The sequence below is a fragment of the Gymnogyps californianus genome, chromosome 8, assembly GCF_018139145.2.
Source record: "Gymnogyps californianus isolate 813 chromosome 8, ASM1813914v2, whole genome shotgun sequence".
Lineage (NCBI taxonomy): Eukaryota > Metazoa > Chordata > Aves > Accipitriformes > Cathartidae > Gymnogyps > Gymnogyps californianus.
Genome location: NC_059478.1, coordinates 8,363,294 through 8,389,176, shown reverse-complemented (window position 1 = coordinate 8,389,176; position 25,883 = coordinate 8,363,294). Strand labels below are relative to the sequence as shown.

At 59.8% G+C, this 25,883-nt stretch overlaps 2 protein-coding genes across 6 annotated transcripts in view; one reads left to right on the top strand and one right to left on the bottom strand.

Moving 5' to 3' along the window:
• The window catches only part of PDE4DIP (phosphodiesterase 4D interacting protein), a 30,713-nt gene extending 13,773 nt beyond the window's left edge, over window positions 1-16,940 (top strand). The window contains exons 11-38 of one of the 4 annotated variants that reach the window (XM_050901150.1): window positions 800-943; window positions 1,996-2,080; window positions 2,629-2,705; window positions 2,888-3,004; window positions 3,439-3,576; window positions 3,911-4,023; window positions 4,777-4,904; window positions 9,034-9,125; window positions 9,247-9,407; window positions 9,509-9,824; window positions 9,917-10,085; window positions 10,219-10,335; window positions 10,420-10,894; window positions 11,136-11,371; window positions 11,602-11,653; window positions 11,965-12,182; window positions 12,549-12,743; window positions 13,323-13,544; window positions 13,722-13,853; window positions 13,987-14,106; window positions 14,199-14,376; window positions 14,461-14,585; window positions 14,815-14,916; window positions 15,099-15,286; window positions 15,533-15,670; window positions 15,774-15,912; window positions 16,033-16,079; window positions 16,377-16,940. In XM_050901150.1, coding sequence (XP_050757107.1) covers window positions 800-943; window positions 1,996-2,080; window positions 2,629-2,705; window positions 2,888-3,004; window positions 3,439-3,576; window positions 3,911-4,023; window positions 4,777-4,904; window positions 9,034-9,125; window positions 9,247-9,407; window positions 9,509-9,824; window positions 9,917-10,085; window positions 10,219-10,335; window positions 10,420-10,894; window positions 11,136-11,371; window positions 11,602-11,653; window positions 11,965-12,182; window positions 12,549-12,743; window positions 13,323-13,544; window positions 13,722-13,853; window positions 13,987-14,106; window positions 14,199-14,376; window positions 14,461-14,585; window positions 14,815-14,916; window positions 15,099-15,286; window positions 15,533-15,670; window positions 15,774-15,912; window positions 16,033-16,079; window positions 16,377-16,409 — 4,257 coding nt within the window. In that variant the 3' untranslated portion in view covers window positions 16,410-16,940. Of the gene's footprint in view, window positions 1-799; window positions 944-1,995; window positions 2,081-2,616; window positions 2,706-2,887; window positions 3,005-3,438; window positions 3,577-3,910; window positions 4,024-4,776; window positions 4,905-9,033; window positions 9,126-9,246; window positions 9,408-9,508; window positions 9,825-9,916; window positions 10,086-10,215; window positions 10,336-10,419; window positions 10,895-11,135; window positions 11,372-11,601; window positions 11,654-11,964; window positions 12,183-12,548; window positions 12,744-13,322; window positions 13,545-13,721; window positions 13,854-13,986; window positions 14,107-14,147; window positions 14,377-14,460; window positions 14,586-14,790; window positions 14,917-15,098; window positions 15,671-15,773; window positions 15,913-16,032; window positions 16,080-16,376 lie in introns of all 4 variants that reach the window. The other 3 variants (XM_050901151.1, XM_050901148.1, XM_050901152.1) reach the window with 3 other exon arrangements.
• Window positions 16,941-17,145: 205 nt separating this feature from the next.
• On the bottom strand, window positions 17,146-23,998 carry PRKAB2 (protein kinase AMP-activated non-catalytic subunit beta 2). 2 transcript variants are annotated; one of them, XM_050901153.1, is made up of 8 exons: window positions 23,897-23,998; window positions 22,428-22,605; window positions 22,019-22,185; window positions 21,025-21,118; window positions 20,321-20,441; window positions 18,959-19,092; window positions 18,583-18,651; window positions 17,146-18,099 (listed from the first exon to the last, which is right to left on the bottom strand). In XM_050901153.1, the coding sequence occupies exons 2-8, from the start codon at window positions 22,587-22,589 to the stop codon at window positions 18,022-18,024; spliced, it is 825 nt and encodes a 274-aa protein (XP_050757110.1). In that variant the 5' UTR covers window positions 22,590-22,605; window positions 23,897-23,998; the 3' UTR covers window positions 17,146-18,021. The 2 variants fall into 2 exon arrangements, with proteins under 2 accessions (XP_050757110.1, XP_050757111.1); XM_050901154.1 differs by having other exon boundaries at window positions 20,327-20,441.
• Between the last annotated feature and the right edge of the window lie 1,885 nt (window positions 23,999-25,883).

Here is a 25,883-nt window from a genome sequence, read left to right as displayed (position 1 = left end):
TGAAGAACCACATGAGATGCCATGAGCTGTTTCTAGGTTGGTCTCAACCCATCACGTGGGAACAGTTATGAAGCAGCAGCTCTTGTAGTGGTGTTCAGGTGTCAGGTCCCTGTCATTAAGGGGACTGGGCAGGGTTTGTGTGTGTGGTGGGGAAGGAAGTGCAGATCCTCCTAGATATCCATGCTCCTGGGCTTGGGGCAGCAGAGGGGCCTTGGGAGGGTCGCTGCTTCACATGGGTGTTACCAGACCAGAAAGGAAGCCTCTGAGCTGTTTCTTGTGTAGCACAGAAGTCTGAGGAAGCTCTGCTCATTGCCTCTTAAGTTACACATTAGTCAAGCTAGTGCATGGTCCTGGGCATGTAAATGCCACTTAAAGAGCTACAGTTCCTACTCTGCCTGCTCTTGCACGCTGGGTGCAGTTCAGTGTTACCCAAGATACTTTGCATCGAGTTTTCTTTCATAAAGAGGGGGCTAAAAGGCCAGGCACTGCCGCCTCCTTGTTGTCTGTCCTCTGTCTTTCTCACCTCCTGAATGGGGTGAGAGAAACTGAGGAGCTTGTTCCGTAGGTAGCGAGGCCAAGCCTTGCTGCAGCTGTCTGGCAAGTAGAGATGGGAGGGCTGCAGTGGAGCCGCTGTGAGTGGCCAGGAGCAGTAGCTCCCAGGCTGGTTTGCAAAGCACTTCTAGTCTCAAGTGACAGATAAATATTGAGATGGTTCCCGTAGTCTCTTAAGGAAGGTGAGGGACAGGGATCCTAACCCTGGTCACAGTCCTGCCATCCCCTATTTTTCCTGCTCAATCAGGTGGCTGCTGAGAAGATGGCGCATGCTTTGGCTGAAAGGAGCTGTGAGTTACAACTCCTGCGCCAGCATGTGCTGGGGAAGGAGCCTGTCGGGACCCAGTCGGCTGGTGCCAGGCTGTTGAAGCAAGACAAACAGCCCGTACAAGTAAGAATCGTGCACTGTGTTTGCCTGTGGCCTCGGGGCTCCAGAGAGAACTGATTGCCCCAGAAGGAAATGGGAGAGAGTGGAGCACCACAGAAAATGATAGAAATGAAAGTGGGATTAGGGAAGAGACTTCCTATAGGAGGAAGAGAAGAAATGAGGAGCAGAAATGCTGCCTGGATGTTCTGATCTTGATTCCACCAGCCTTTGTCACTCAGTGTCTCCTTTCGTTTTGATCAGGCAGTATTTGAGCCCTTAGGGCACGTGAGAGTATGAAAGAAATCCACCCTCTGACCTTCCAGCCTTGACCCAGTCCTTCCTTGGGCTGGGCTGCCTCGTTGTATTGTAATCCCCTCCCTGACATTGTCACATTCTGGAGGGGACAAGAGAGCTAATTTTAGGTCTCGCTAATTCTTGGCAGAGCCTGCTGGCTGTTTGCTGTCTCTTCCACAATTGGAGCTGGTATTTTTAAAGCAGCTTTGCTAAAAACCCCTTTGAGGCTGAACACAACTCCAAGGCTACATATGCCATGCTCCTACTTGAGCAGCTGTTAATGGTTTATTGGTGAGCTGACATGTTGAATGTTTTTAAGCAGCTGTAAACAGGTTGCTTGTTTCTGTTTCCAGGATCAAAGTGAGCTCTAGAGACTTCCAGGGACGTGTATATGGGCCAAGCTCTGTGTTTTCCTTCCTGATGGTCCCTCTGGGCCACATCTTTGGATGAAGATGTAGGTCTTTGTAGAGTCTCAGTTGAAAGATGGGCTTTCTGCAGTTGAGTGAAACCTGTTTAATCCTTACTATGAAGACACTCACTGCCAGCAACCTCCCAGTGCCAAATAAAACAAGGCCAGCGCCCTGTTGCCCACATAAACAGCTTCTAGGTTGGGTGCAATTCACTTGTCCCTGCTGCCTGGCTAGATCCCCTTCATTGGTTTCTCACATTTCAGAGGCATCAACAAAGCAGCCAGCAGCTTTGCTGCAGTCCTGGAGCTCTGGGGAAGCTGCAAGTGCTAGGTTCCCCATAACAATGCAAACCTGGAGGCTTTTTGTTTTCAGGAAGTACTGCAAAGAGCTTGTGGAGCTACAGCCGTTGCCAGATCCCCACAGGGGGACAGCAGCTGCAGGACAGAGGGAGGTGAGTGTGGTGACAGCTTCTTTCAAGGTCCCCAAACGTGACCAGAGCTTTTTGCTGTGGGGGAAACATGATTACATGAAACTGAGAGAGTAAAGAGCTTTGAGCAAGAGTGAGTATTTTGAAATAAAGCTGTGCCTCCCCTTTGGGTGATGGTTCAGGGATGTCCGGGGATGGGAGTATGGGAAAGAGAAAGGCTGGTGTCGGGTTTGAGGTGAGGTGCTTCTGCTCAAGAGCTGATGCTGTCCAGTGAAGGATTTTTGACTTTATGGTTCAGGCTGGGCTGAGACAAGTGCAACTAGTTTCGGTTTTGCCTTGGGGCCAGAACACCTGAACTTTGCTGGGGTGGGACAGCAGGCCTGGGATGTTGCTGTTGCTTTGGGCTGCTGTTTAAGGATCAAGCAGGGAAGAAGAGTGTTTACTAAGAGGCAGTGTGATGGGCAGTGCAAGCATCATGGACCTGTCTTGCCATAGAGGGATTCTGTCTGATCCTGGGGTCAGAGCTGACACACGGTATCCCTGCAGTAACCAAGCTGTCTTTGCAGTTATGATGTCAGCAGCAGAACTGGAGAAGGATCTTGTTAATGCCAAAGAGGAGCTGGAGCTAATGGCAAAGAAGGAAAGGGAAAGCAGGGTGAGCTTGTGATGGAGCCTGTGCTGATCTCCCTTGCTTACAGGAGACCACTGGGCTGCCCCTCACTGGAGGTTTTGGACCCCGCTATTGTGAGGGTACCCCCAGTGAGAGAAATGGGGCAGCAGCTTGCAGTGGGGTGTTGGCTTTCTGAAGTCTCTCACGGACTTCTCTTCCCTCCCTAGCGGGAGCTCACTGCTCTCCAGTCTGTCGTGGCCACGCAGGAGGAAGAGCTGCAGGTGCAGGCCTCAGATATAGAGTCCTTGACCAGGACCATCCAGATGAAAGAGGACCTCATCAAGGTGAGATAACGTGCTATGCTGGGTCAGTTCCACCTTGGAAGGCTGCAGAGGAGTCTATTCTTTCCCCACATCCTCAGAGTAATGTGGCTAGCTGTCAATGGATGGTATTGCTGCTGGTTTGCCTCCAGCCCTCTCTGTTACTTTGGTCAGAAGGCAAAGGGCCCAAACCCCCAGAGTGTTGTTATTTGGCTTTTTGCTCCTTGTGTCCCAAACACTCTTCTTCGAGAGTCCTTTAAACAGAGTGCATTGTGTCCCTTCTCAGTTCTTGCTCCAGGCTGTTGTCTGTGCCTAATACACTCTGGGTGCTTTGGCATTTCTTTCTTAGGAGACCTGGGTCTTTCCAAACACTGGAAACTTTTGGCAGTTGTGTTCCAGGGAGGATTACGAAGGTCCAGCTGTCCTTGTTACTGAGCTCTCCTGCTGTTGGTTTTCAGGATCTGCAGATGCAGCTGGTGGATCCTGAAGAAATTCCAGCCGTGGAAAGGCTGACGCAAGAAGTGCTGGTGCTTCGGGAGAAAGTGGCCATAGCAGAGTCACGAGGACAGGAGGCTACTGGAAACAGAAGGCAGCAGGTGGTGTGCCATGTGGGGCAAGCTTGGATGTGTTTATGTTTCTGCTGGTGGCCAGTTATGAGGCTTTGTTTTCAGCCTTTGGATATGCTGAGATGTGCTTGTTCTTGGAAGCTGGCTGTGTACAATAGGGGGAATACAGAGGAGAGGATTGGTTCCCTTTAGCACTTGTCTCAAGGGCAGAGTCTTTTGGGTGTCTAGAGGTGACAATGATCAACTTGATCACTTGGACACAAGCAAGAGAGGAAGGGGAAGCCCCTGTTTCTCTGGGGCAGCCAGATGCCTCCTTTGATTTCTGTCTCTTAAGTGTTGCATCTTGTCTCTTCTCTCCAATCAGTTGTTACTGATGCTGGAAGGGCTGGTGGCTGAAAGGAATCGGTTAAATGAGGCTCTCCAGGCAGAGAGGCAGCTCTACGGCAGCCTGGTAAAGTTTCACACGCACCCAGACAGGTAAGCGAGGCTGCCTTGGCTCTGTGCTGCACTGCTGGGGCAAGCGTGGGTGGTCCAGTGGGGCAATCCCTGAAGTAGTGATCGTTCTGCAAGTCTGAGAGCCCTCATTGGGAAAGAGGGAGTCTAGGCAAAGAATCGGACAAACGCGACTTTGGGAGTCCAAGTTTTAGGCTGCCTTCTTCCCTTGAAGAGGCTGTGGCCAGCTTTAAATGCTACGTAAACTCCCCCCGTTGCCACCTCTTGTTCAGGCCTTGGGATTTCCATCTCTGTTCCCTGGCTTATCCCTTCCCGGCTCAGTTTCCCACCCATACTTGGCCACCTTTCAGAGGCTGCTGTCAAATTCCCAACCAACTGTTGGGTTGATAAGGATCTATCTAGGTGCTTATCCAGGCGGTTGTCCCGCAGCGCAGTATGGCCTGTGTTCTCTGTCCTCTGCACTAATCCCCTGCCCTTCATGGGGCTGCAGCCTCTGGGATATTTGAGCTACCTGATAGCAAGAGAGCACATAAGTGGAGTGCTTGGGTGAGTACTGAAGAACAGCTGTGACGAGGAGTCCCCTACCATGGGCTGGAGCCTTTTTTGGCTGTGCTCTGGGGAGGTTTAGAGGTGAGGCAAGAGGTGGCCGAGCTGCCTGGGGAGCATGCGGGGCCTGTGTCTGGAGTAAGTGGCAGCCCTGGATGGAGGGGCCGATTTGGTGTGTGCCTGCTGCAGCCTGCCTAACCCTCTTCCCTTTTGTGTGGCGTGTCTGCTTAGCGCTGCGAGAGACCACACTCTGCAGGTGGAGCTGGAGGGGGTCCAGGAGCTCCGGGGACAGCTGGAAGAAGCCCTTGGAAGAAGCTTGGAGCGTTTGAGCAGGCTGGAGACGCAGGGCGCCATAGGAGGTGGGGAACAGGAGCGTGTGAGAGTCCTACCCCAGCATGCCTTCTGAGCACTGGCGCTCGCCTGCCTGCCACGGAAACGGTTCACTAACTGAGCGAGCCTGTCTCACTGACTCTGGGAGGGTTGCTTTGGTACTTAGTAATGGTACGATAGAACTGGTGCAGGGCTTTTTTGTTTTGTTTTTGAGCTGCTTCGGAAACGGCGATCAGTGCAATCCACCTGTCTCGTGTATGTTCCTGTCTGACCCACCCTGGTGGCCAGTGATGTATTTGCACATTCAAATCATTCCATTTTAGTTGATTTCCCTCTGTCTCCCTTCTCCTCCCACCCCCATGGGCCAAATAAAGATTCCCTTTCTCTGAAGGAAACACCAGATGTTCTCTATAATCTCCCAAGTGCTTGAGTGTGAGTTTTTGTATTCCCTCACCATTTTTCTTACCCAGTGACATCCCCCTCTTGGGTTGATGGTGGCTGGCCCAAAAGGAGAAGGTGTATATGGAAAAGTGGGTTCCAGAGCCAGAGAACTTGAGAAGGGCCACAAGACCTGGTGGCACTTGCCTGGGGCTCTTACACAAGTCTTGAGTGTAGAACCAATGATTCATTTTATGCTTAAACCAAATCCTACTCCAGTATTGATGATTTTTCTGACTTCTTTTTTTTTTTTTTCCCTAATTGTAAGTTATGTCAGCCTAGCTTGCAAGTGCCTTCAAGGGAGAGCTTCCTTCTCTTTTTGACAGATGGTTTGGGGTGACTGAGACCTGTCCCTGCTCTCAGGGCTGGGTCTGATCCCTCACTTGTATGTGCACATCTCACTTACAGGCTCCACATGCCCCTTGGGCAATGGGCAGGGCCCTGTTTCTGCTTTGCTGGGGGCAGTCCAACTTGACACCACTGCATACCTTTTCTAGGGCGTCTGTCACCTCCTCTGGGAGCGTTGGGGCTGGTGTGAGAGTTCAAAACCAATAGCAACAGCTTTCTGATGACCAGCGCTTCCCATGTGCAGTGGGCTATGGATCAGTTGTCTCATACTTGATCACTTCCCAAGGTGGCAGGAGCAGATTTTGTACCTCTGAGCATCTGTTTCTGCTTGCTGGGGAAGCTGAACTAGGAGCGGGTGGAGCAGAAGAGCTCTGTCTTGCTGGGCTGCGCCGCCTGGACCTGTGACTGCTCTGCTGCACATCTCCTTGTGACTGCTTCACATGGCACCGCCTATCCCATGTCTTGCACCCGTGCTGAGGTCTTCTCTTCCCTGCCTCAGAGGGGTATAGGAGGCAGCGCAGCTCCCCCTTCACACGCAGCAGGTCAGCGCTGCTCCTCTGGGTCCGCCCCTAGCTGCCTGGTGAGTTCAGCAGTTCTCATGTGGCCCGGAGGGACTCAGCTGGTGGCTGCTGGGCAGCTCTGGTACTTGGTCAGCTTTTCCTGTCTTGTGTTTCGTCTCATTCCCTTCCTCTCACTTCTCTGTGTAGCACCATCTTCTCTTTCTCCTTCTGCCTCTCACTTTGTAGGAGCCTTTGTGTCCCTGTCCTTATCTTTCTACCTTCCCTCCTCCATCCTGGCTCTGATGCCCCCCTGGCTCCCTGGTCCCTTGGGTACTATGGAGCCCAGGACCCAGCACAGACTCATTGGCACGGCATGAGGGAAGTCTTGCCTGGTGCTCCGGCAGCTCCCATCTCTTCTTGTGTCTGTGTTTTGTTGCAGATCTGTCCCTGGCCTCTGCTAGCATCACTGCTGTCAAGTGCCCCATAGGGGAGCATTGTCCTAGGCCAAGGTGTCGCAACTTTTCTGCTCTGTTCTTTAGAGCCTCCTTTCATCCCTGATATCCCTGGCTGTGCACTCCTCTGCCCCGCAGGAGGACCAGCCTGAGATCCCATGCCTGAGATCACCCTCTGTCAAACTATGCAGTGCTTTGTGCTGTCTCGTAGCTCTTTGTGGAGGTCTCTCCTTCCTCTCTCAATTTCCCTGGGGACCTTGCTTCCCTTCCCTTGTTCCCAGCAGTGTGAAGACTTCCAGCGCAGCCAGTGCACCTGGGCGTCCTGTGCCTGTGGGCCATGTGCAATTTTCAAGCCATGCAACTAATCCTCTTTGCCTTCAGGCTAGGTGTGAAAGACAGAGGAGTCTGTGAAAAATAGTGCTGGGGTTGCATCTCTTGTCTCCTTTGCTGGTAATACACAGAGAGCTCAGCAGCCCCTGTCCCTTTGGATTTGCACCCCGGTGTGCTCCTGCTGCGATGGAGGGTTCAAGCACTGGTGAACAGCAGCCTGGGCACAGTGTGCCCTACGTGCACAGTTCTCTGCTCCCCCAGCACCAGCTTTCTCTTCTTCTCCTGTCTTGTTTTGTTTTTTTCTTTCCCCCCAGAGATTTGCGCTCCCTTTTTCCGTGCGGAGCTGTGGGTGATAGTGAGAAGTGGGGTGCTGTGTCCTGGCACAAGAGGTGGTTCTCCCATGTCCCCAGAGCAGCTGTGCTGGCTGTGAGCCACCCTGCCCTGGCCTCTCAGCCGTGGTGACCCAGCTTGAAACCATGTGCACGTGGCCCTCAGCCCCCCAGCAAGGCCGGCAGCTGAGGGTCTGCATCCCCTCACCCTTTGGGGCCCTGCAGGCATTGAGCTGTAGCCCTAGATGGTTTGTCACCTGGTAGGTTGTATCCCTAGGGGCTCACAGGGCTGTGCTTTGGCTATGCTGAATGCCACCCATGGGAGCTGCTTCTTCACTGGGGTGCTGCTGCCACTTCCAGCTGCCTTTAAGCGTTTTGCTCCCGGAACAGAGCTCCTCCGTGATGGCTGTCCTTGCTCCCTGGGGCACGGCTGCTTCGGTGAACAGGCTCCACCATGCAGGGTGATGTCTGCCCAGGCTTGGCAGTGAGGTGCCCCTGATATTTGCAACCTCCTGGCAGTTGCTCGTCATGAGTGGATGTCCTGAGTGTGCCACCATCTACATGCACAGTGTGCTGCGCAACCGCTTGCCCTGCTGCGAGGTGTGCTCCTGGCTGGTCCTTGGCTCTCCCTCCTAGGAGCCGTATGCTTCCCTGCTGGCTTCTCCTTCACCACCGATGTTTGGCCTCTCTCCTGCCAGGATTTCTCTGCAGTCCCCTGCTCCGTGTTCAGCCTTGCCTGGGAGCTCCAGACCTGATGGTGATGGGTTTGGCCATGGGCAAAGCAGCTGCATCTCCTGCGGGGTACAGGCAGCTGCCAAAACCTGGCCCTGTGCAGCCCCAGGGGATGGTCTTGGGCCCTGTCCAAGCTCCCCTCTCCCTGGGGAGAAGAGGGATTGGGGGTACACCCACATCCCAGCCCAGGCAGTCTGAGGCTAAGCGGAGCAGGCAGAGCCCTGTAGCTGAGTGGGAGGAAAGCTGCCTGGACAAGGGGTGCAAGCCCTCACCCGGGGCTCTGCACCAAGGGGCCAGGAGCAGAGATGTGTGCAAGCAGAAAAGCGTGCCCCCAGCTCAGCTCTGTGGGGCAGGGTGGGCCCAAGCCCCCCATGCACTGTGATATAGGATGCAAGTGTTCCTTTAGCTCTGCTGCAGCTCTGCAGGGCCAGCGCAGGGCTTGCAGAGAGCCCAGTGCCATGTGTGACAGCAGGGCTTGGGTGACATGGGCAGGGCGGCTGTTAGTGGCCTTCCTGAGCTGCCCCTGCCCGGGCAGGCGATCGTGTGGGGTGTACCCCCACGCTCCTGCCAGGTTGGGACAGTGCCAGAGAGGCTCCCTGACTGAGCACGTGCTGCTGCTGCTGGCTGTGGCTTCTGAAGTGGCTGCAGGGTGGGTGGCATGTATGCATGTGCGTTGGGGCAGCAAGCACAAGGTGGTGTGAAGGCAGAGATGTGGATGGGGCAGATGCCGTTGCTGGCGTGCCGTCCCTGGGGCTGCAGGCAGCTGGGGCTGTCCTCCCCGCTTGGTGCAGGGCCAGCACAGGGTGCTGGGTTGGAGCTCCAGCATGCGGAGAGGGGGTGGCAGGGCACAGGGACGGTGGGGAGACCTCAGTCCTGCTGGGAGTGCCCCAGCACCAGGCATGTATGAGAGCAGGCACCTGCCCTGGGGCTGCCCACAGTGGCCACAGGCATCACCAGGGAGGAGGGGACAGAGGCGGTGCTGCCATTGCCGCTGCTTTGAGCACTTTGTTGTGCTGTGCTGTCCCCTAGGTCAGGCCACAGGCACAGATGCTGATGATGCCAGCACCAGCTTCACCGACAGCGTCAAGGAGGAGGCAGCCCACGGTGTGGCAACCCAGCACGTGAGTCAGGGCAGCGCGGCAGCGGGAACAGGGGTGGCGGAGTTGGGCACTGTGCCACTGCCGGACCGTGTCCTAGCCCCCTTGGAAACGTCCCTGTCACCCTCTGTCTTTGTCCCTCTAGAGCAGCCCCCGGGCCCCTAAGGAAAGCGAGGGCACTGTAAGGACCCTGATGGGCAGCATGGCACCTGCCATGCTGGAGCGGGAGCTGCAGGCAGAAAAGGAGCTGCGGGAGCTGAAGGCGCAGCTGGAGGAAGCCGGCTTCTCCTCTGTCTCCCACATCAGGCAAGAGCCCTGGGGTGCTGGAGCCAGTGGGTGGCAGTGGCTTGAGGGGCTACCCTGCATCCCAGCCGCTGCCTGTCCCTCACAGTGCCGTGTGCCCCCAGGAAGGCGATGCTGAGCCTGTGCCTGGAGAACGCGGAGCTGAAGGAGCGGATGGGTGAAGCCACGTCGCTGCTGGAGAGTGGGGAGCAGGAAGAGGCTGGGCTGGGCAGCCCCCTGGCCCCTGAGCCCAGCAGGCTGCAGCGGAAGAGCCGCAGCACCCTTGGGGACCGCCCGGCCGGCAGCAGCGGGGATGGCCAGGGGGTCCCGGTAGAGAGGGGAGCTGTGCCCGCCAAACGCCCAGCGCTGGAGGCACGATCCCAGGATGACATGCCCAAGAGACCCTGCCCTGGCACCCTGGGCGGAGGGGATGGGAGCCATGTAAGTGCCCTGGGCATGGGGGACTGGGATAGGGATGGAGATAGAGATGGGGATGGAAATGGGGAACTCACAGCCTGTCTCCCCTCTGGCAGGCAGAGGGCACGGCCCCCGGCGGGGGCTGGCCAGGACTGGGCACAGAGCTGCGCTCCCAGGTGGTGCAGGGCCAAAGGCAGTGCCAGGAGCTGCAGGACAAGCTTGCTGCCTCAGAGGCCATGGTGCGGGCACAAGCCGAGCAGCTGGAGAAGTACCACGTCCTGCTCCGTGAGTTAAAACCCCGGGCGGGATGGGGGGTCTGTGCCGAGCCTGGCCAGCACTGTGCACCGTGCTGTACGCGGGGCAGGGGTGGTGGATCCTGCCTGGAGGAGGACCCTGAGCTGATGGGGCTGCCCAGCAGGTGAACCCCATGCCCAGCAGCTCAGCAAGCAAGTGCAGGTGGACTTCCAGGACCTGGGCTATGAGACGTGTGGGCGAAGTGAGACCGAGGCTGACCGGGATGAGACCACCAGCCCCGGTAAGGAGAGCTGGGGCTCTGGGGATCCCTGTGCCTTGCCCACTCAGCATGGGGAAGTGACGCTGTGCCCTGTCCCCTCTGCAGAGTGCGAGGAGCCAGATGTATTCAGCGAGCCAAGCCTGCGTGAGGAGCTGAGGTCCCCGTGCCGGCCAGGGATGCCCAAGGCAAGCAAGGCTGCCCGGAAAGCTGTGGCCCCAGCAGATGTGGGAGCCTTGCACCAGCACATCCAGGACCTCAAGGCACAGCTGCTCAATGCCAACAAGGTGATCCAGAGCCTGCAGCGTCGTGCCCGCTCCATCTCCGTCACCAGTGGCTACACCTCGGGCGCCGAGCGGCCCCCGCCGGGTCCCACAACCCTGGCCTCCCCGGCCCACAGCCTCACCGACGAGGATGAGGGCTGGCAGTCGGACGGCCACGGCACCCTCTGCCCGCCAGCCCTGCAGGCACACCGCGACCTGCAGCACTTGGTGCACCGCGTCGCCCTCCTCGAGGCACAGCTGCCCACAGCCAAGCCCGGAGGCCTTTTGCCCAAGGAGCTGCAATCTGCCACTTGGCCGGGGTATGGCTGCGGGAATCGGGACTGAACAGGGGACTATGGGGGTCTCCAGGGGTTGCCCAAGGGTGGTGGCTTCTTGTTGCATGCTTTCCCTGTAGCTAGGCTCCTGGGGCGTTTGCACGGTGGGGCAGAGCCCCAGCGGTGGACAGTGCGCAGACCCTCCCCCCCATGGCACCCTGTCCCTGCCGTGCTCTCTGGGGGGTCTGGCAGCCCTGTGGACCCCCCGCTTGCCCATCCCTCCTAGGAAGTATGACTCGCTGATCCAAGCGCAGGCTCGGGAGCTCTCCCACCTGCGGCAGACGCTGCGGGAGGGCCGTGGGGTGAGCCGCAGCCTGGCCCAGCACCTGCGTGATGCCCTGCGGTCCTTTGAGGACCTCCTCCGTGGCACCGACATCGACTACTACCTGGGCCAGGGCTTCCGGGAGCAGCTGGCCCAGGGCAGGCAGCTGGCCGAGAGGCTCAGCGACAAGCTGGGCACCAGTAAGTACCCTGCCTGGGGGAGGCGCTGGGGCTGGACATTGTGGGGCACGGTGGGCCAGGAAGGGATGCTTTGATGGGTGCTGTGAAGGGCTGGGGCCATTCGGACACCTTGTGCCGTGTGGGCTACCCGCTTTGAGCTGGGCTGTCCTGTCCTGCTATGGCTCTGTTTGGGGACGGGCAGCCTGGGGCACGGAGACACTGACTGGCTCCTCTCTGGCTTGGTTTTTCAGGAGATCGACAAGATGGGGAGGATAAAACCAGCCATGAACTCTTGGCACTGAGGTACCTGTCCCAGGGAGGGCTTGGGGGACCTGCTCTGCGTGGGCACCCTGGGGGATATCGCTGCTCTTGGGGTGGGGGTCCAGGGGCCCTTGGGGTCTCTGATCCAGGTGGATGTCCTGGGGCTGCCTCTGCTCTGGGGATGGGGAGCCCCAGGCTTGGGCTGGGCACCCCATGGCTCCGGGCAGCCTTGCAGCACCAGTGGGATGTGGCGTGTGGGGTGTCATGCTGGCGCATGCACAGCACAGCAAGGAAGGGCTGTGGGATGGGGGTCACCCTGCCCTGCCAGCCCTGGTGATGGGCCACCTCCGCAGGCTCAGCCGGGAGCTCCAGGAGAAGGAGAAGGTGATTGAGAGCCTGGAGGCAAAGCTGCAGGAGCGCTGTGAGTCCCCGGGCAGCAGCCACCCTCCTTCCGAGTCGTCCCGCTCTGCCACCAGCTCCTCCTTCGTGTCTGAGGGGCTGGAGCCCTGCTCCGACGGGGATGCGGCCAGCGAGTGCAGCCAGTGCTGCGAGGAGCCTGCCCGACTCGCAGGTACCGCGGGGTGCCCGGGGGCCACAACCACGGGCTGGGGACATGCAGCCCCTCTGTACTGTGTGGGTCCCTGCAGCAGTAGGTGCCTGTCAGGCCTGGGCAGGGGCTGCCCGTGTGGCACCGTGCCCTAATGCCAGCCTGGGAGGGTGAGCACACAGTACCTGGGGCTGCAGGGGAGCATCTCGGGGAGTCCTGCCATGGTACCACAGCCCTGCCAAGGCTGGGACCTGACTGGCCTGGCGTGGGCTGTCCCAGCCCGCAGTGCCTCTGGACACGGGGACTCGGCTGCTCGGGGCGCGTCGGGGTCCCTGCCAGGCTGAGCCAGAGCTGCGCTAATATGTCTCTCCGTCTCTCTCCTGTCTCTAGGCCTTCACTTTGACTCCTTGTCCAAACCCGTTAGTGCCCCCCTGCCTGCGCTGGCCCCTGGGCTGCCCCCCTTCCTGCCTGCTGGGCCCCCCCCTCCCACGGTCCCCCCACTCCTGGGCTGCTGCGGGACCCCCGTCTGCTCCCTGGCCGAGGCGCAGCAGGAACTGCACGTGCTCCGGAGGCAGCTGGGAGAAAGTGAGCGCGTGCCTCCGGCGTGGGGTTGGTCCTGCCTGCCCTGTGTGCCATGCTGTGCCATGCTGTGCCGCGCTGTGCCGCCTGGCCCCCCCACCCTCTCTGACTTGCCCGTCCTGCCCTGGCCCTTCTTCTGCTTCCCGGGGCTACTGCTTCGAGGTTGGGTCCCATCACTCTGGCTGGGGAATGATGGGGACATGTGGCTCTCATGTAGAGAGGACCTGGTGGGTGGGATGTACGCAGCCTGAGGCAGCACTAGCCCTTAGTGTGGGCACTTGCACATCCTAGGGCCTCTGGGAAAGGGCTGGTTTGGTTAGTTGTTGTGTAGGAGTGGGGCTGAGACCCTCCAACTCGTGTCATGTAATCAGCAAGCCCTGGGAGAGCCTCTGCTCTTCAGGGGGAATGGGTTTGACGAGGGCAGGAAGTCAATGATGGGGGATCACCATGGGGGGACACTGCGCTGCATTGTTGGGCAGAGCAAGAAGGGGGCAAAAAGCATATGGCAGGAGTGTGTTACCCCCATTCGTCCTCCTTGCTCATTGCCCTCCTCCTCCTCCTCACCGCTTTGCCCTGTGCGTGCAGGTGTGACGTTGCCTGTGGCTCCAGGAAAGCCCACAGCCCCGCTGGGCCCCTTTGGAGAGGGCAGCAAAGCCCCAGCATCGCTCTGCCGACACAGTGCGCTGCAGAGCCTGGCTGACATCCCGGGCACCACCGAGACCCACGCCCTCTGGGACGTACCCCCTCCCAGCCAGCCACTTTACGGGGCCCTGCCATCGGGGTACCCCTCCAGCCAGAAGCTGACAGGTAAGGTCCGTGTTGGAGAGCCTGGGGACATCCTGGCTGGGTGTGGGAGAACAGGGAGGAGACCTGGCACCAGAATGGCTGCGGGATGTGGCTCTGGTATAGGGCAGGATAGTGGGGATGGAGTGGGGCAGGTGGCATGGCTATCTCCGCCCTGAGCCATCTCCTTGGCTGTGGCAGGGGCAGACCTGCTGGAGGAACACTTGGTGGAGATCCGCAGCCTGCGCCAGCGCCTCGAGGAGTCCATCTGCACCAACGACCGGCTCCGGGAGCAGCTTGAACGCCGCCTGGCCTCCACCGGCAAGGCCAGCGGTACGGTGCTGCACTGGGGCCAGGGCTGCCAGGGGGGCCCAGGCTTTGCACACCCCATTGCACGGGGAGGGTGCTCACCCCATGCACGGTGGGGTGCTGGGGAGAGAGACTCAGCACCGGTCCCCCTTTGCAGGATTGCCCAGCGATGTCTATACCCAGTCGCCAGAGCCGGGGCTGCAGCTGAGTGGGGAGAACCAGGCTCTGCGCGAGGACAACCGGACCCTGCGGCTTCAGTGTGACCACCTCTCCCAAGGTAGGGCTGGGCCACCAGCATCCCAGGTCTGAGTCCCAGAGGGCACTGGCTGAGTGGGGTGGCGGTGACACCTCCACGCTCTCTGTCCCCAGAACTGGCGCGGGTGCAGGAGGCGCTCCTGGCTGCCTGCTCCCGGGCACGGGAGGCTGAAGCAGAGCTGGGCCAGAGGCGTGGGGAACAGCGGAGGCTGGCGGAGGAGCTCGCCGAGCGCCAAGAGTGTGTCCGGCAGCTCCGGGATGAGCGGCGCTCTCTGCAGGAGGACAACAACAAGTAGGGTTTGGGGCATTGTGGCCTTGGGGCCAGCAGGGCTGGGTGGCATGGCTGGCACCGGACCCACGTGTCACCCCTCTGCAGGCTGCAGCACACAGTGACACTCCTGCAGCAGCAGAGTGAGGAGCACCGCCTGCTCCTGCAGACCCTGCGTGCGGAGCTGCACGTCTACGAGAGCCTCCCCGGCCCCTCTGCCGAGACCCATGCAGGTACGGGACCCGCCGCCAGCCCCCCCAGCCCCCGCCACCAGCCCCAGCTCCTTGTCTTGGGGTGCCTGGCCCCTCTGCAACCCTTGGGCAGTCCCAAACACCTCTGCTGTCGTGGCAGCAGGAGGGACATGGCGGCCCTGCTGGCAGGCAGAGAGGGAGGGCAGGACCCCAGCAGCCCCAGGCACAGAGCCACAGCCGTCCGCAGGGGCTCAGATGCTTCTTGTTCCAGGCTGCTTCCTGTCTCCTCCGGTGCGGGATGTTGGCACAAGTTCAGCAGCTCCCCTCTTCTCCCCGCTGCCCTCTGACACATCGGTGGCCCAGCGGATGGACGGTGGGTACTGGAGCCTGCCCACACGTGTGCCTCAGGGGCTGCTGAGACCTGACAAACTTGTGGCAGCACCCTTGCTGAGCAAGGATGGAGCGCCCAGGGCAGAGCCAAGCCCCCGGGATGGGATGGTGAGTGCCACAGGGGGAGCAGCCAGTGGTCCTCACCTAGCCCTGCTTGTTCCACAGAGCCACGTGGGGCAGACCCACTGGTGAGGAAGAGTGAGGGACCGACGGGGCCTCATGTCGTCGGTCGCCTGGACACCTACCGGGCCCTGGAGCAGCACATCCTGGAGGGGAAGGCACTGGCCCGCGAGCTGATGTGTCTCACACGCCCGGCGCTCAGGCTGCCCAACGGCCCGCTCCCGGGAAAGGAGGTAAAGTGTGGGCAGGACGGGGCTGGCGGCGGCTGGGGGCCAGACCCTCTGCGGACTATGCATAAAGCAGCTCCTGAGCCCAATATCAGCCCAGAGGCTTGCAGGGCTGGCAAGCAGCAGGTAGTCTCCAGCCTGGGGGCTGTTGCCGGCACTGCCCTGCCATGTTGGGCTGGGCACGGCGAGCCTCCGGGTGCAGTGGGATGCAGGTGCCCCGGCAGCACCCGCTCCCGCACCCTTCTTCCGCAGGCCCTGGGCTGGTCAGGCACGGGGCACCTCTGGGGCAGCGCCAGCACCCTGCACCGCGTCCTGGAGGAGTGCGCATCTCTCCTCGTTGCCTTCTGGAGCACCGTGCTGCCCGTCAGTCCTGCCCAGCACCAGGGCAAGGTAAGCACGGGGCTGGCAGGGTGGTGGGGCTGGATGCTTGCTGCTCATCACGCAGGGTGGTGGGGCTGGACGCTTGCCAGTCATCACGCTCGTCTTGTCCCAGGAGCAGGCGCTACAGGGCGAGATCGCAGCGCTGCGGGCCCAGCTCTCCGAGAGGGAGGATGCTCTGCAGAGCACGGCCGAGCGGCTGCGCAGCACAACCCAGCTCAAGGACAGCATGGAGCAGTTCATCGTGAGCCACCGTACGTGGCCTGGGTGGCGTTCTGCTGCGGGGCGGCACCGCCAAGGTGGCCTGGTCCCCCTGTGCCTGGGGTGGCTCCACGGCGCAGGGACCTCACTGACCCCATCTCTTTCCCTCACAGTGACCAGGACCCACAACGTGCTGCGCAAGGCCAGGACGAACCTGGAGGTGAGTTTGCCCTGGCAGCCAGTGTGGGATAGGAGCGGGTGCCCCTGCCCTGGTGAGCCCTGATGCCCTGGGGATGGGCACAGATGGCAGGCACCCCGTGTTCTGCCAGCAGAGTGGTGGCTGATGGGGAGTGCCGAGGGGCCAGCTGGGTGCACCATGTATGTGTGGGGACACAAGGACCCATTTTCCTTGGCTGTCCCCGGTCTCTATGTCCGTGTCCCCGGGGCCCAGCAGCCCCCTGGTGCAGGCCTGCCCTGGCAGCGCTCCCCCTCACCAGCACACATACTCTCTTGCCAGGTGAAGGCCCAGCAGGCTCTGCCCGTCGCGTGAGCCCCAGGCAAGGCAGGGAGCGATGCCTGCGGCCACGGAACAGCCCGCTGGCTGCTGAGCCATGTCACACCAGAGGGCTGGAGCGGACCCTGTCCCTGCTCCTGCCGAGGGCTGGGGCGGACAGGGGTCTGGAGGGCCCAGTGCTGCACAGTTAGTGGGTTTGGGCTTCCGTGGTGGTTGTGTGCCCTCTTGCCCGCCTTCGCTTGGCATCACAGCAGCAGCTGCTGGCTTGGGCTTTGCTTGCCCCGTGCTTCAGCGCTCGCCCCCCTTCCACCCACGGTGCTCAGAGTGGGGCCTCGCAGCCCTCCACACCAAGCACCTCTCGCCCTGGGACTTGGTCCCGTGTGTAACCCTGCTGCATACCCGTCCCTGCTCATGGATGTATGTATATGTATATAGATAGAGGTATTGGAGCTGCGTTTTGGGGGCTCCTTGGGCATGTCGGGGCCCCAGCACGGGAGGAAGATGTAAGAAATGCCATGTTCTGTTCAGTGGCTGGAGAGTCCCCAATAAAGGTTTCCTTTGGGTTGTGGTGTTTCTGGCACGCCCGTCTCTGCAGCAGTGCACCCCCCTCCCCAAGCTACCCACAGCGCAGGGGGCCATAAGCACCGGCTGGCCCCAAGGGGCTGGCTCTGAGCCCCACCCCAGCACCCCAAGGGCAGCTCTGCACCCCACTGGGTGCTCCCTTCCCTCCCCTCGCTGTTCCGGAACCCCCCACCAACACCAGGCCAGCAGCACCGAGAACAATAAATACTGTAATAAATAGAGAAAATCCTGTCACGTGGCACTGCTCCGGCAGCAGGCGGTGTAGCCGGGGTCCTGGGGTACCTGCCCTGCTCCGCTCTCCCCAGGCCCCCTCCAGCGTGGGTGTGCGCGGGTGCCCCTCTGGCTGTGACGAAGTCAGCCCTGCCCCGTAGAAGCACTCGATGTTGGGGACGGGGCATTCAGTCCTTGACGGTGCTGTCCGGGCGGCAGGTAAGCGTGGCGGCGTCCGGCTGTACCCTCCCTCCCGCTGGCTCGATGCTGAACCTGGCAGAGTGCTGGGGCTGCAGCCAGAGCCGAGAGCCCTCCTCAAAGCTGGGAAGCACAAGGAGGGGGGCAGCCCCAGAGCCAGGGCTGCGGGACAGGGGGCAGGCGGCAGGCTGGGGTGTCCCAGAGGCCCTAGGGATCAAGGCGGCCTTGGAGGCTCATCACCAGGACAGCACAGCAACCTTCAGCAGGTAGGACAAGTTCCTGGAGGCCTGGGCTGTGGGGGCAGCACCAGGACCGCCTTGGGGCCCTTTTGCAGGCTGGAAAAAACGGGTAGGGTGAAGCCCTTTCCGTGTTGGGCGTGAGGAAAGGCTATTCTGGTGAGCAGCCAACAAAGTGGCCCCAGAGACTCACAGAAGCCAAGGGGAGCTGTAGGTGGGCAGAAACCAAGGGTTAAATCAAACCACACCAGTAGGATGGGACAGTGTCACAGGCCCCAGTGGCCCTGGGCTCATCGCCGGGGCCTGTGTCCCTGCCAGGTTCGAGGCTGGAGCCAGCGGCCAGTTCTCACAGTCCCGTGGCCCAGCGTGTGCAGACAAAGCGGCGTTTCGTGTCCTGCGTGCAGGGCGGGCGAGGCCCCAGCTCAGATGGGCTTGTACAGCAGCGTCGTGACGTACTTCTTCTTGTAGCGGTGCGTGGCGCTGAGCACCATGACGCCATCCTTCGAGAGGCACAGCGTCAGCGGGAGGAGGTGGGAGAGCTCAGCGCAGCCTGGCTGCGCCAACCCGGGAGTGGGGCACCCTCGAGGCAGCCGTCAGGGAGAGGGCTCTGCGGGCTCGGGGAGCAGCCCCAGCCCGTCCCTGCTGTCCCAAGTCTCACAGCCAGCGAGACACGTCTGACACCCACGACAGGGAGCCAGGGCAGAGCAAGGGAAGGGTCTGGTACACAGCAGGGCTGCCCAGCTCCACCACGCTGCAGGGAGGCAGCTAAAGGGAATTGTAAGAAGGGAACGACAACCTACACCCCTGCGCATGCCACACTTCAGTGGGCAGCCAAGCTGTCCTCACGTGGGTCCTCTGATCCCTGCACCACCATCTCCACCCCCCGGCTGTCCAGGTTCTGCTCCCTGCAGGTGCTGCAGGCTCCTGGGAGCCACAGCAGCTCCCCTTCCCTCACCCAGCGGCCTCGTGGGACCTGCCCTTACCTTGATGGAGAGCGCGTAGAGGTGATTGAGCATGACGTGGTTGGGTTCGGGGAGCAGTGCTGGGTCACACTAGGAGAAGAGGAGTGTCACAGGTGAACAGCAGAGCCCTGACCCCCCCAGCCCCAGCCGTCACAGGGAGCTGCTGTCTCGGGCAACCTGAGCTGCTGGTGTCTCTGCCTGTTCTGAACAGGAACAGAGCTCAGCTAAGCACCAGGTAGAGCAAGGGGCCAAACCAGCATGGTTAATGGGAAAAGTGATGCTTTTCCCAGGAAGTGCCAAGGGCCAGGCCCCAGCCAAGGGGAGACCAGGCTCCCCGCAGACAGGACTCCCAACCCCAGTGTGGCTCTCTGTGTGCGGGCAGTATGCTGGTACCCACCGAGATATTGGTGTCCTTGTTCAAGATGACCTGGAGGAGGTGAGGCGGGAGGATGGGTGGGGATTTGAAGCGCTCCTCGGGCCGGTATACGTACATCTCTTGGCCATAAGGTCCAGGTGGTGAGCTTGATAAGTCTAAACAGAAGAGAAAGGAGGAGACATGAAATGGCTAAGCAGGACTGGCGAGCACAGAGCAGCTCCTAAGAAGCTGAGAAGGACCCAGCAGGGTCTTTCAGGCACAAACACCTTCCATGAGCCATGACCATGTATCTTATAGCAACAGCTCAGCCTTTTCACAGCGGAATAAGCAGCCAGGCGCGCCCTGGGCATTTCCAAGCAGGGCTGTAAGCTGGTACGTGCACTGACACAACACAAGCACCCTGTGGCATCCACCCAAGACCCCTGCACATGGCTCTGAGCACAGCCGGGTCCCTCTCCCCGTAGCAAGCAGCCGGCTTGCCCCAGAGCTGTACCCTTTGCAGCAGGGGCACAGCAAGCAGCACGCCTGCATGCTCTCGGTGCCTGATGAGGAGGTCCCAGAAAGAGCAAATGGGAAGTCTAGACTGAGCAGCTGCTCAACCCATATGAGGGACCACGGGAGCTTGTGGTCACTGGAAGCTGGACTGGCTGTATCTCCTGGCCACATCAGACCTGATTGTTTTGGAACAACCAGCACCCAGAAGGGCTCTACCTCCCTGGAGCTGCTGCTGCTTGCTGGCTTCTTTCCAATGAATTATCTCTTGCCCAGGCTGGGCAAGGACATGGAGCTGAGCTCTATCTGAGACGGGGTTTGTACCAGGAATGGCAGGCTGCACTCAGAGCACCCTGGACTGAAACACAACTGCACTACCTGCCAGCATTACACACCGAGCCAGCACTGCCGGTATCTGCGTGGTAACCTAACCTGCTGCTGCTGTAACACAAGTGGAGAGGGAGGTTTCCGATGTGCTAGCACTAGTACAAATTACCTTGGCATGAAAACCAAGAGTAGCTGCTGAAAATAACCTGGATCCTGCTTTTGCCTAGCCTGTACCCCAGATCAGATGACTTACTCACAGTTGAGCAGACAGAAAGGGCTGATGTTCCCGGCGTTCACCAGTCTGAAATGGCTGCCTCAGCCACGCACAGGCACTGACCCTGCTCTGGGACGGTGCTAGCACAGAACAAGTTACACCAGCACAGCCCCTCCATAGAGACGAGGCCTCAGCTGTGGGCTGCTGAGGACACACTGCCAAACACTAGTCTGCCTCGGTGCAGGCCCACACCTCTGCTCAGGGGGTTTGTTCACCCCCAGAGCAGCAAGTCTCAGAGCAGAGGAGGTGGAAAATAGCACATGCAAAGCTGTAATGCCACAAAAACTCACCCCGACCTGAGGTTTCTGAGCTCTCCAGGGAATCCACCTTCAAAGCATCGAACACCTCAAAGTCAGACTTCTTGACGTGAATCAGGTTGTTAATCGTCCCCATCTGGCTGGTGACCACAGGCTGGAGAGAACTGAGGTAAGAGTCTTCCTATGTTCACCTCCAATCGAAGCACACTCCATGCTTCCTAGATCCTCCCAGCCCAAGCTGTCTTTGCTGTGCCATTACCTCAGAGCACAGGTGGCCAGCGTCTAGCTCTGCTCTACGCTTGCAGATCTCTGCTGTTTACCCTGGGAGGATTCCCCTTTACTCCCAGGCTCCTACATCACCTCCTATTTTCATCCTCCATCCTGCTACATGCTGATGGGTAAGTGTCCTCTCCTTCTCATGCTGCTACCCCGTGATTCAGTTTGGAGAACCTGCAAGTGAGTGCTGACCACATGGCCCATCTTCCCATGCAGCCAATTCTCAATGGGACTTAAAGGCCTTCTGGTGTTTCCCTGCCCCTCAGCACCTCCCCGACACTCCCCCATACAGCATGTCTGTGTCCAGAGGAGCCAGCCTCTGAAAGGGCTCACGGGATGGAGGTGCCCTTTTCGTTTTGGCAGATACCCTCTGCTCTTTCTGTTCCCCCTCTGCTGCAGTTACATCACGTCTAGTCCCCTGAAGAAGACAAGATCTGCAGGGATAAAGCTTTGAGCGTTACCTCAGATGGGTCATGGACCCACTGGCCATCCACAAAAAATTTGTACTGGTGCTCTCCTTCTGGGAGATCCAGGATAGCAACAAAGTCGTTGTGGCTGTGCAGAGAGAACAGACGTGCAACAGCATTACCCTGTTGATGCTCTGGATGCTGCTCTTCCATGGGGGCCCAGAAAACAGCACTTTTTCACCTACTGCCCAGCCCCTCTACCCCAACACCTTCATGCAGGGTTAGGCTTGCTCATCGTCAGTGATCTGAGGCACATCACAACAGGCGCGAGCGTTCAGAGCACGAGCATGGCTCAAACCCCTAGGAGGCCAGCTGCAAGGAGTGCAGGAGGCAACCCAGCCCTGCATGCCCAGGAAAAGTCGACGTGACAGACACCCTGTGCAAGACACACTGGGGAGGATGCGTGGGCAAAGCATCTAACCCTGCACTAGCACTGCAGGACAGGGGCAGCAAGTGTAGCAGCTCTGTTTGTGAAGCCTGCAATTGAGATGATAAACCCATTCCAGATGATTTGCTGGGATTATGCCCAGAGTCCTACACAGTGTTTCCATGGAAATCACAGATGTATTGTGGAACAGCAAGAACATCATTAGGGCAGGAAGACATGTGAGGGACAAACAAACAACCCCGCTGGCAACAACACAACTAGGCATGGGGTAAGGCCACAGCCAAGGGAAGAGCTGACAGCTTCCAGAGGACTGCTGCATACCTGGGCAGGGCCCTGCTGCCAGGACTAGCTGCTGCGTGACATCCAGCTGGGCAAGCAAAGCAGCCCATCCTGTCCTGTCCCTCTGTTTCACAACTTCCCACCGCCACCGCAGCACCACCCAGGGAAGAAGCTGACCACATATTTGTGCTCAGACCCTCCGGCTTGGGTGAACTGAGAAAAGCCAAGTGAGCAAAGGGAACAGCAACCAGCACAGAGAAGGGAAAACACTCCCTGCGATGGAGCAGAGGAGAACATAGAGTGACCTGAGGGACCGGTTACCTCTTGATGAGTGGGATCTTGGTGCTCCAGTTGTTGAAAGATCCGGAGATGAAGACCTCTTTGCCTCCATCGGCCCAGCGGATGACAGTGGGACGAGCCTGTTGGGACGGTTTCACTGACTCCTCCAGATCTGGCTGCCACGACACAAACTCCTTGTCCCCAGGAATCTGAGCAAAGAAAACCAGAGCCTGACTGAGACACAGAGACAACCGGGACCACATTCACTTCCCCCTGGCCTCTACCAGCCCACCTGCACATCCCAGACAAGAGCATCGCAGACTCCTCCAGCCTCCCAGCTCTCCACACCACCCCTCACATGGTTGGGAGCACAGCCCTGCGCAGCCAGTGAGCTGAAGCCCCAGCCAGGGCCTCAGAGGGCAGGACAGGGAAGGCAGCGGCCAGCCCCTACCTTGGAGTCATGGGAGCTGAAAACACTGGGGTCGTCGGTGCTGCCCACCATGATCTTGTGCGGGTGCTCCTTGGCAGGGTGGGGGGCACCGGAGCCGTCCGAGCGGTGGGACTTGGAGCCATGGCGCTCCCCAGACACTCGCTCGCTGGTGGTGTTCCCCATGACAGCTCAGCAGCCCCTGTGAGAGAGAGAGAGGATGGCAGTGTGCCTGCGCCCACGGGCTCCAGCAGCGAGGAGAGGAGCAAAGGCGCCATTTCCCAATGCTCTTTGCCAGGGGAGACTGACAGCAATCCTAAAAAAGGCCCAAAGTTCATTCCCACTGCCAAGTTTGGAAGCTGAATGGGAATTTAACAAACAAGACAGCTTGACCTAATTATAGCCATGTCCTTATGAACTATCACTCTAGTTAAGCTGGTAATTGTTACACTCCAAAACTGATACTAGTTACACCGCGTCCCACAAAAGCCCTCAGCAGCCAGCATAGTAGAGGGGCTGATGGGAAAAATAAAGCCAACCTTTATTGGCAAATCAATTGCTTGGCGTTAACAGAGCCTCTTTCACAGTCCCACAGTCAGGCTCTACAGACAAATCCCCTATATCCAGCAAGAAAACAGCCGGAGAGTGAAAGTAGCAGCTGTTTAACAGCTCCCAACAAGTCTCCAAGAGCTCGCGGGCAGAAGAGCGGAGCCTTGCACCTGGCAAAGGCGACAGGGAGCATTTAAAGTGTCCGAGTGGAATCGCCCAAGCTGGAGCTTGGCCAAGGTGTGGGGCTAATGCCGTGGTGTCTGCAAAAAGCTCAGCTCTCGACGGCGTTCACTGATGATTCACTAGGCAAGCCACCATGTCGGCTGCAGCACAGCGCAGCGAGGAGGTCCGCTTGTTGTGATCCTAAGCAGCGGCACCACCCTGAGCACTCCGGCGTCTGCCTGGCCATCCGGAGGCACACAGGGAGAGAAGGGCAATCCCAGCCGCCTCAGCGCCACTCTGCAGCTGGAGACGGGCTGGCATCCCCGATCTCACCCAGCTCAGAGCAGGCGAAACAGAAGCTGGTCATACGGTGCCAGGCCAGGAACAACTACACACCTCTCAGGACAAACAACAAAGCCACCGCAAGCTACATGGGACTCTTCAGGCCCTACCCAGTTTCCAGCAGCTGAGATGGATCAGGGTTCTTGCCCCTTTCCCAGGCTTATTTTGCAGCTTGCAGCTTACCGCCCAGATCATGGGCTCTGCAGGGCAAGGCAAGAGGACAGCCAGCCTTGCTTCATGTGCTTAGTTGCGACATTTGGGGATTTATTTAGAAGATCAAGTTATATGAAGGGTGCCAGGCAAGGCTGCCAGCCAAAGCCAGGCTTCAGAACATTACAGAGCAATTACTAAAGTATTTCTTAAATCCTGAGGGCTAAAAGGCAGCTCAAGAGGGCAGCTAGCCCGTACCCCCACCCTCTCTCAGTGAGGATCAAGTGTACCTGAAGATCCAGGTCAGATGAGCTGCACCACTTGCTCTGACATCTTCCCCCTCTGCCCTGGAGGAGGCTCCTGCCCCTGTGCCACTAGACCTGCTGTTGAGGAGCTTCTTCCCCAGCATCTCCGCTAAGGCTCCCTTACTTCTCATCTACAGGGAGGAAGGTAGGAAAGGCTGAACATCCTCTTGTACCAAGACAGACCTGAGAGATACGTGCAGGTGTTAACAGACGTGAAAGCTCCCCTTTCTCTTCTCTAAAAGGAACCCAGTCCCTCTGGCTGTCTCTTACAGGTCATGCTCTCCAAACACCTCCTGAGGTTTCTCCCAAGCAGTGGCTCCTTTCCGGCACATGGCATCTGAAAACCCACGCAGACAAGACCACCCCACCTCCTGCATCGCGCACACAGGCACCCTGCTGTGCTGGGACAGCGCGCTCTTTGAGCACAGCCTGCGGTACCTGGCTTTACTGAATTAACTTCTGCAGCTCAAACCCTCCTGTGTTCGCACAGGCCCTTGTAGCACAGCATGCTCTGATGGTGTGACACAAGTACGTCCAAGTCACTGATGGAAACGCTGCCCATACCAAAGCCCAAGCAAACCTCCGCAGCGTCTCAGCGCATCCGCTCCCAGTTTGGCAGCACGCCGCTGCCAGCTGCAGCCTGCAGTAAGGTGGGTGCCTGCCTGCCGGATCACAAGGCCCCTTCAGTTTCAACCAGCCCCACCACCCCACCTTCCTTCTGAAAATGACACGTGAAATACACCAGTTCCCCCTGAAACTTGTCGCGCTTGCTGCCTCTCCCACCCGGCCAGCAACCCACACCGGGAAACGCTGGCAGCCAGGCTGAGAGGGTTTATTTTGGAGCGATGGGGTCTCTGTTCAGCACCCTCCGTTGCCCGCAGCCTGCTCAGCCGACACCTCCTGGTGCTGGAGTTACCCGGGGAAGCCTGATTCACCCGGACTCTCCCACCTCCCTCTTTCGCAGAAGGGAACCAGAGCTCAGCCATGACTGAGGTTGCCATAAGGTTAAGGGGATGAGCTGGGAAACCGGGGAGAGGAAAGTCTCCCTCCCCCGGACTCGCGCCAAGCCGGCACGGCTGGGACGAGGGCTCTGCAAAGCGGTGGCGGTGGCAGGGCTGTCACGGCACGCTCGGCCCACGGCCGCCCGCTCCCCTTCCCTGCCAGGTCACGGTGAAGCGGCATCTGCCATGGCCCTGAGGAGAAGCGGGCCGCACCAGCAAGGGACAAGGCCCTCCTGAGGGGCTGCGAGCCGGCTGCAGGGCACGGCTGGGGTCAGCCACAAATGAGGGGCCCGGGCCACCGTTACCCACCGCAGTGTCACCCGTGGGGACGCTGTCACCCGTGGGGACGCCCAGCCAAGCCTCACCCACCGTCTCCCGCAGCAGCGCCCGGCCAAGCAACGCCCGGCCACCTGTCACCCACCCACCCACCCGCGACCTGACCAGCCGCGATACCCCGCTGTCAGCCCCCGGCCCCGACCGCGGCCCCACCTGCCCGCCGCCACCGCCGCCGCCGACCCCGCTCTCCGCCTCCGTCCAAAATGGCGACACCCCCCGCCGCCGCCGCCACCGCCAGCCTCTGCGGGGCGCTCTGGCCCGCCCCCGCGCGCCGCTCTATGGCCGCGCCCCGCCCCGCCGCGGACCCGCTTCCCCGCTGCCGGGCAGCCGCCATGTTTTTTGAGGGCGGCCTCGCCCATTGTTGTTAAGAGCGGCCGGCCTGGCGCGGGGCCGTACCGGCTGAGGGCCGCGCGGCTTCACCCCTGCCGCAGCCGGCAGGCGGCCATGTCGGTTGAGGGCAAGGCTAGGGCTGGGGCCCGGGGGGTGCCGGGGAAGGGGTCAGGGATGGCTGCGGGGCTGGGCTGCCAGGCTGCGGGTGGGCCGTGAGGTGAGCTGGCTGGTTAGGCGGTGAGCAGGCCGGCTGTGGCCTGCAAGTGGCCAGGGTGCTGCCCGTGGGCTGGACAGGCCCTGCGTGG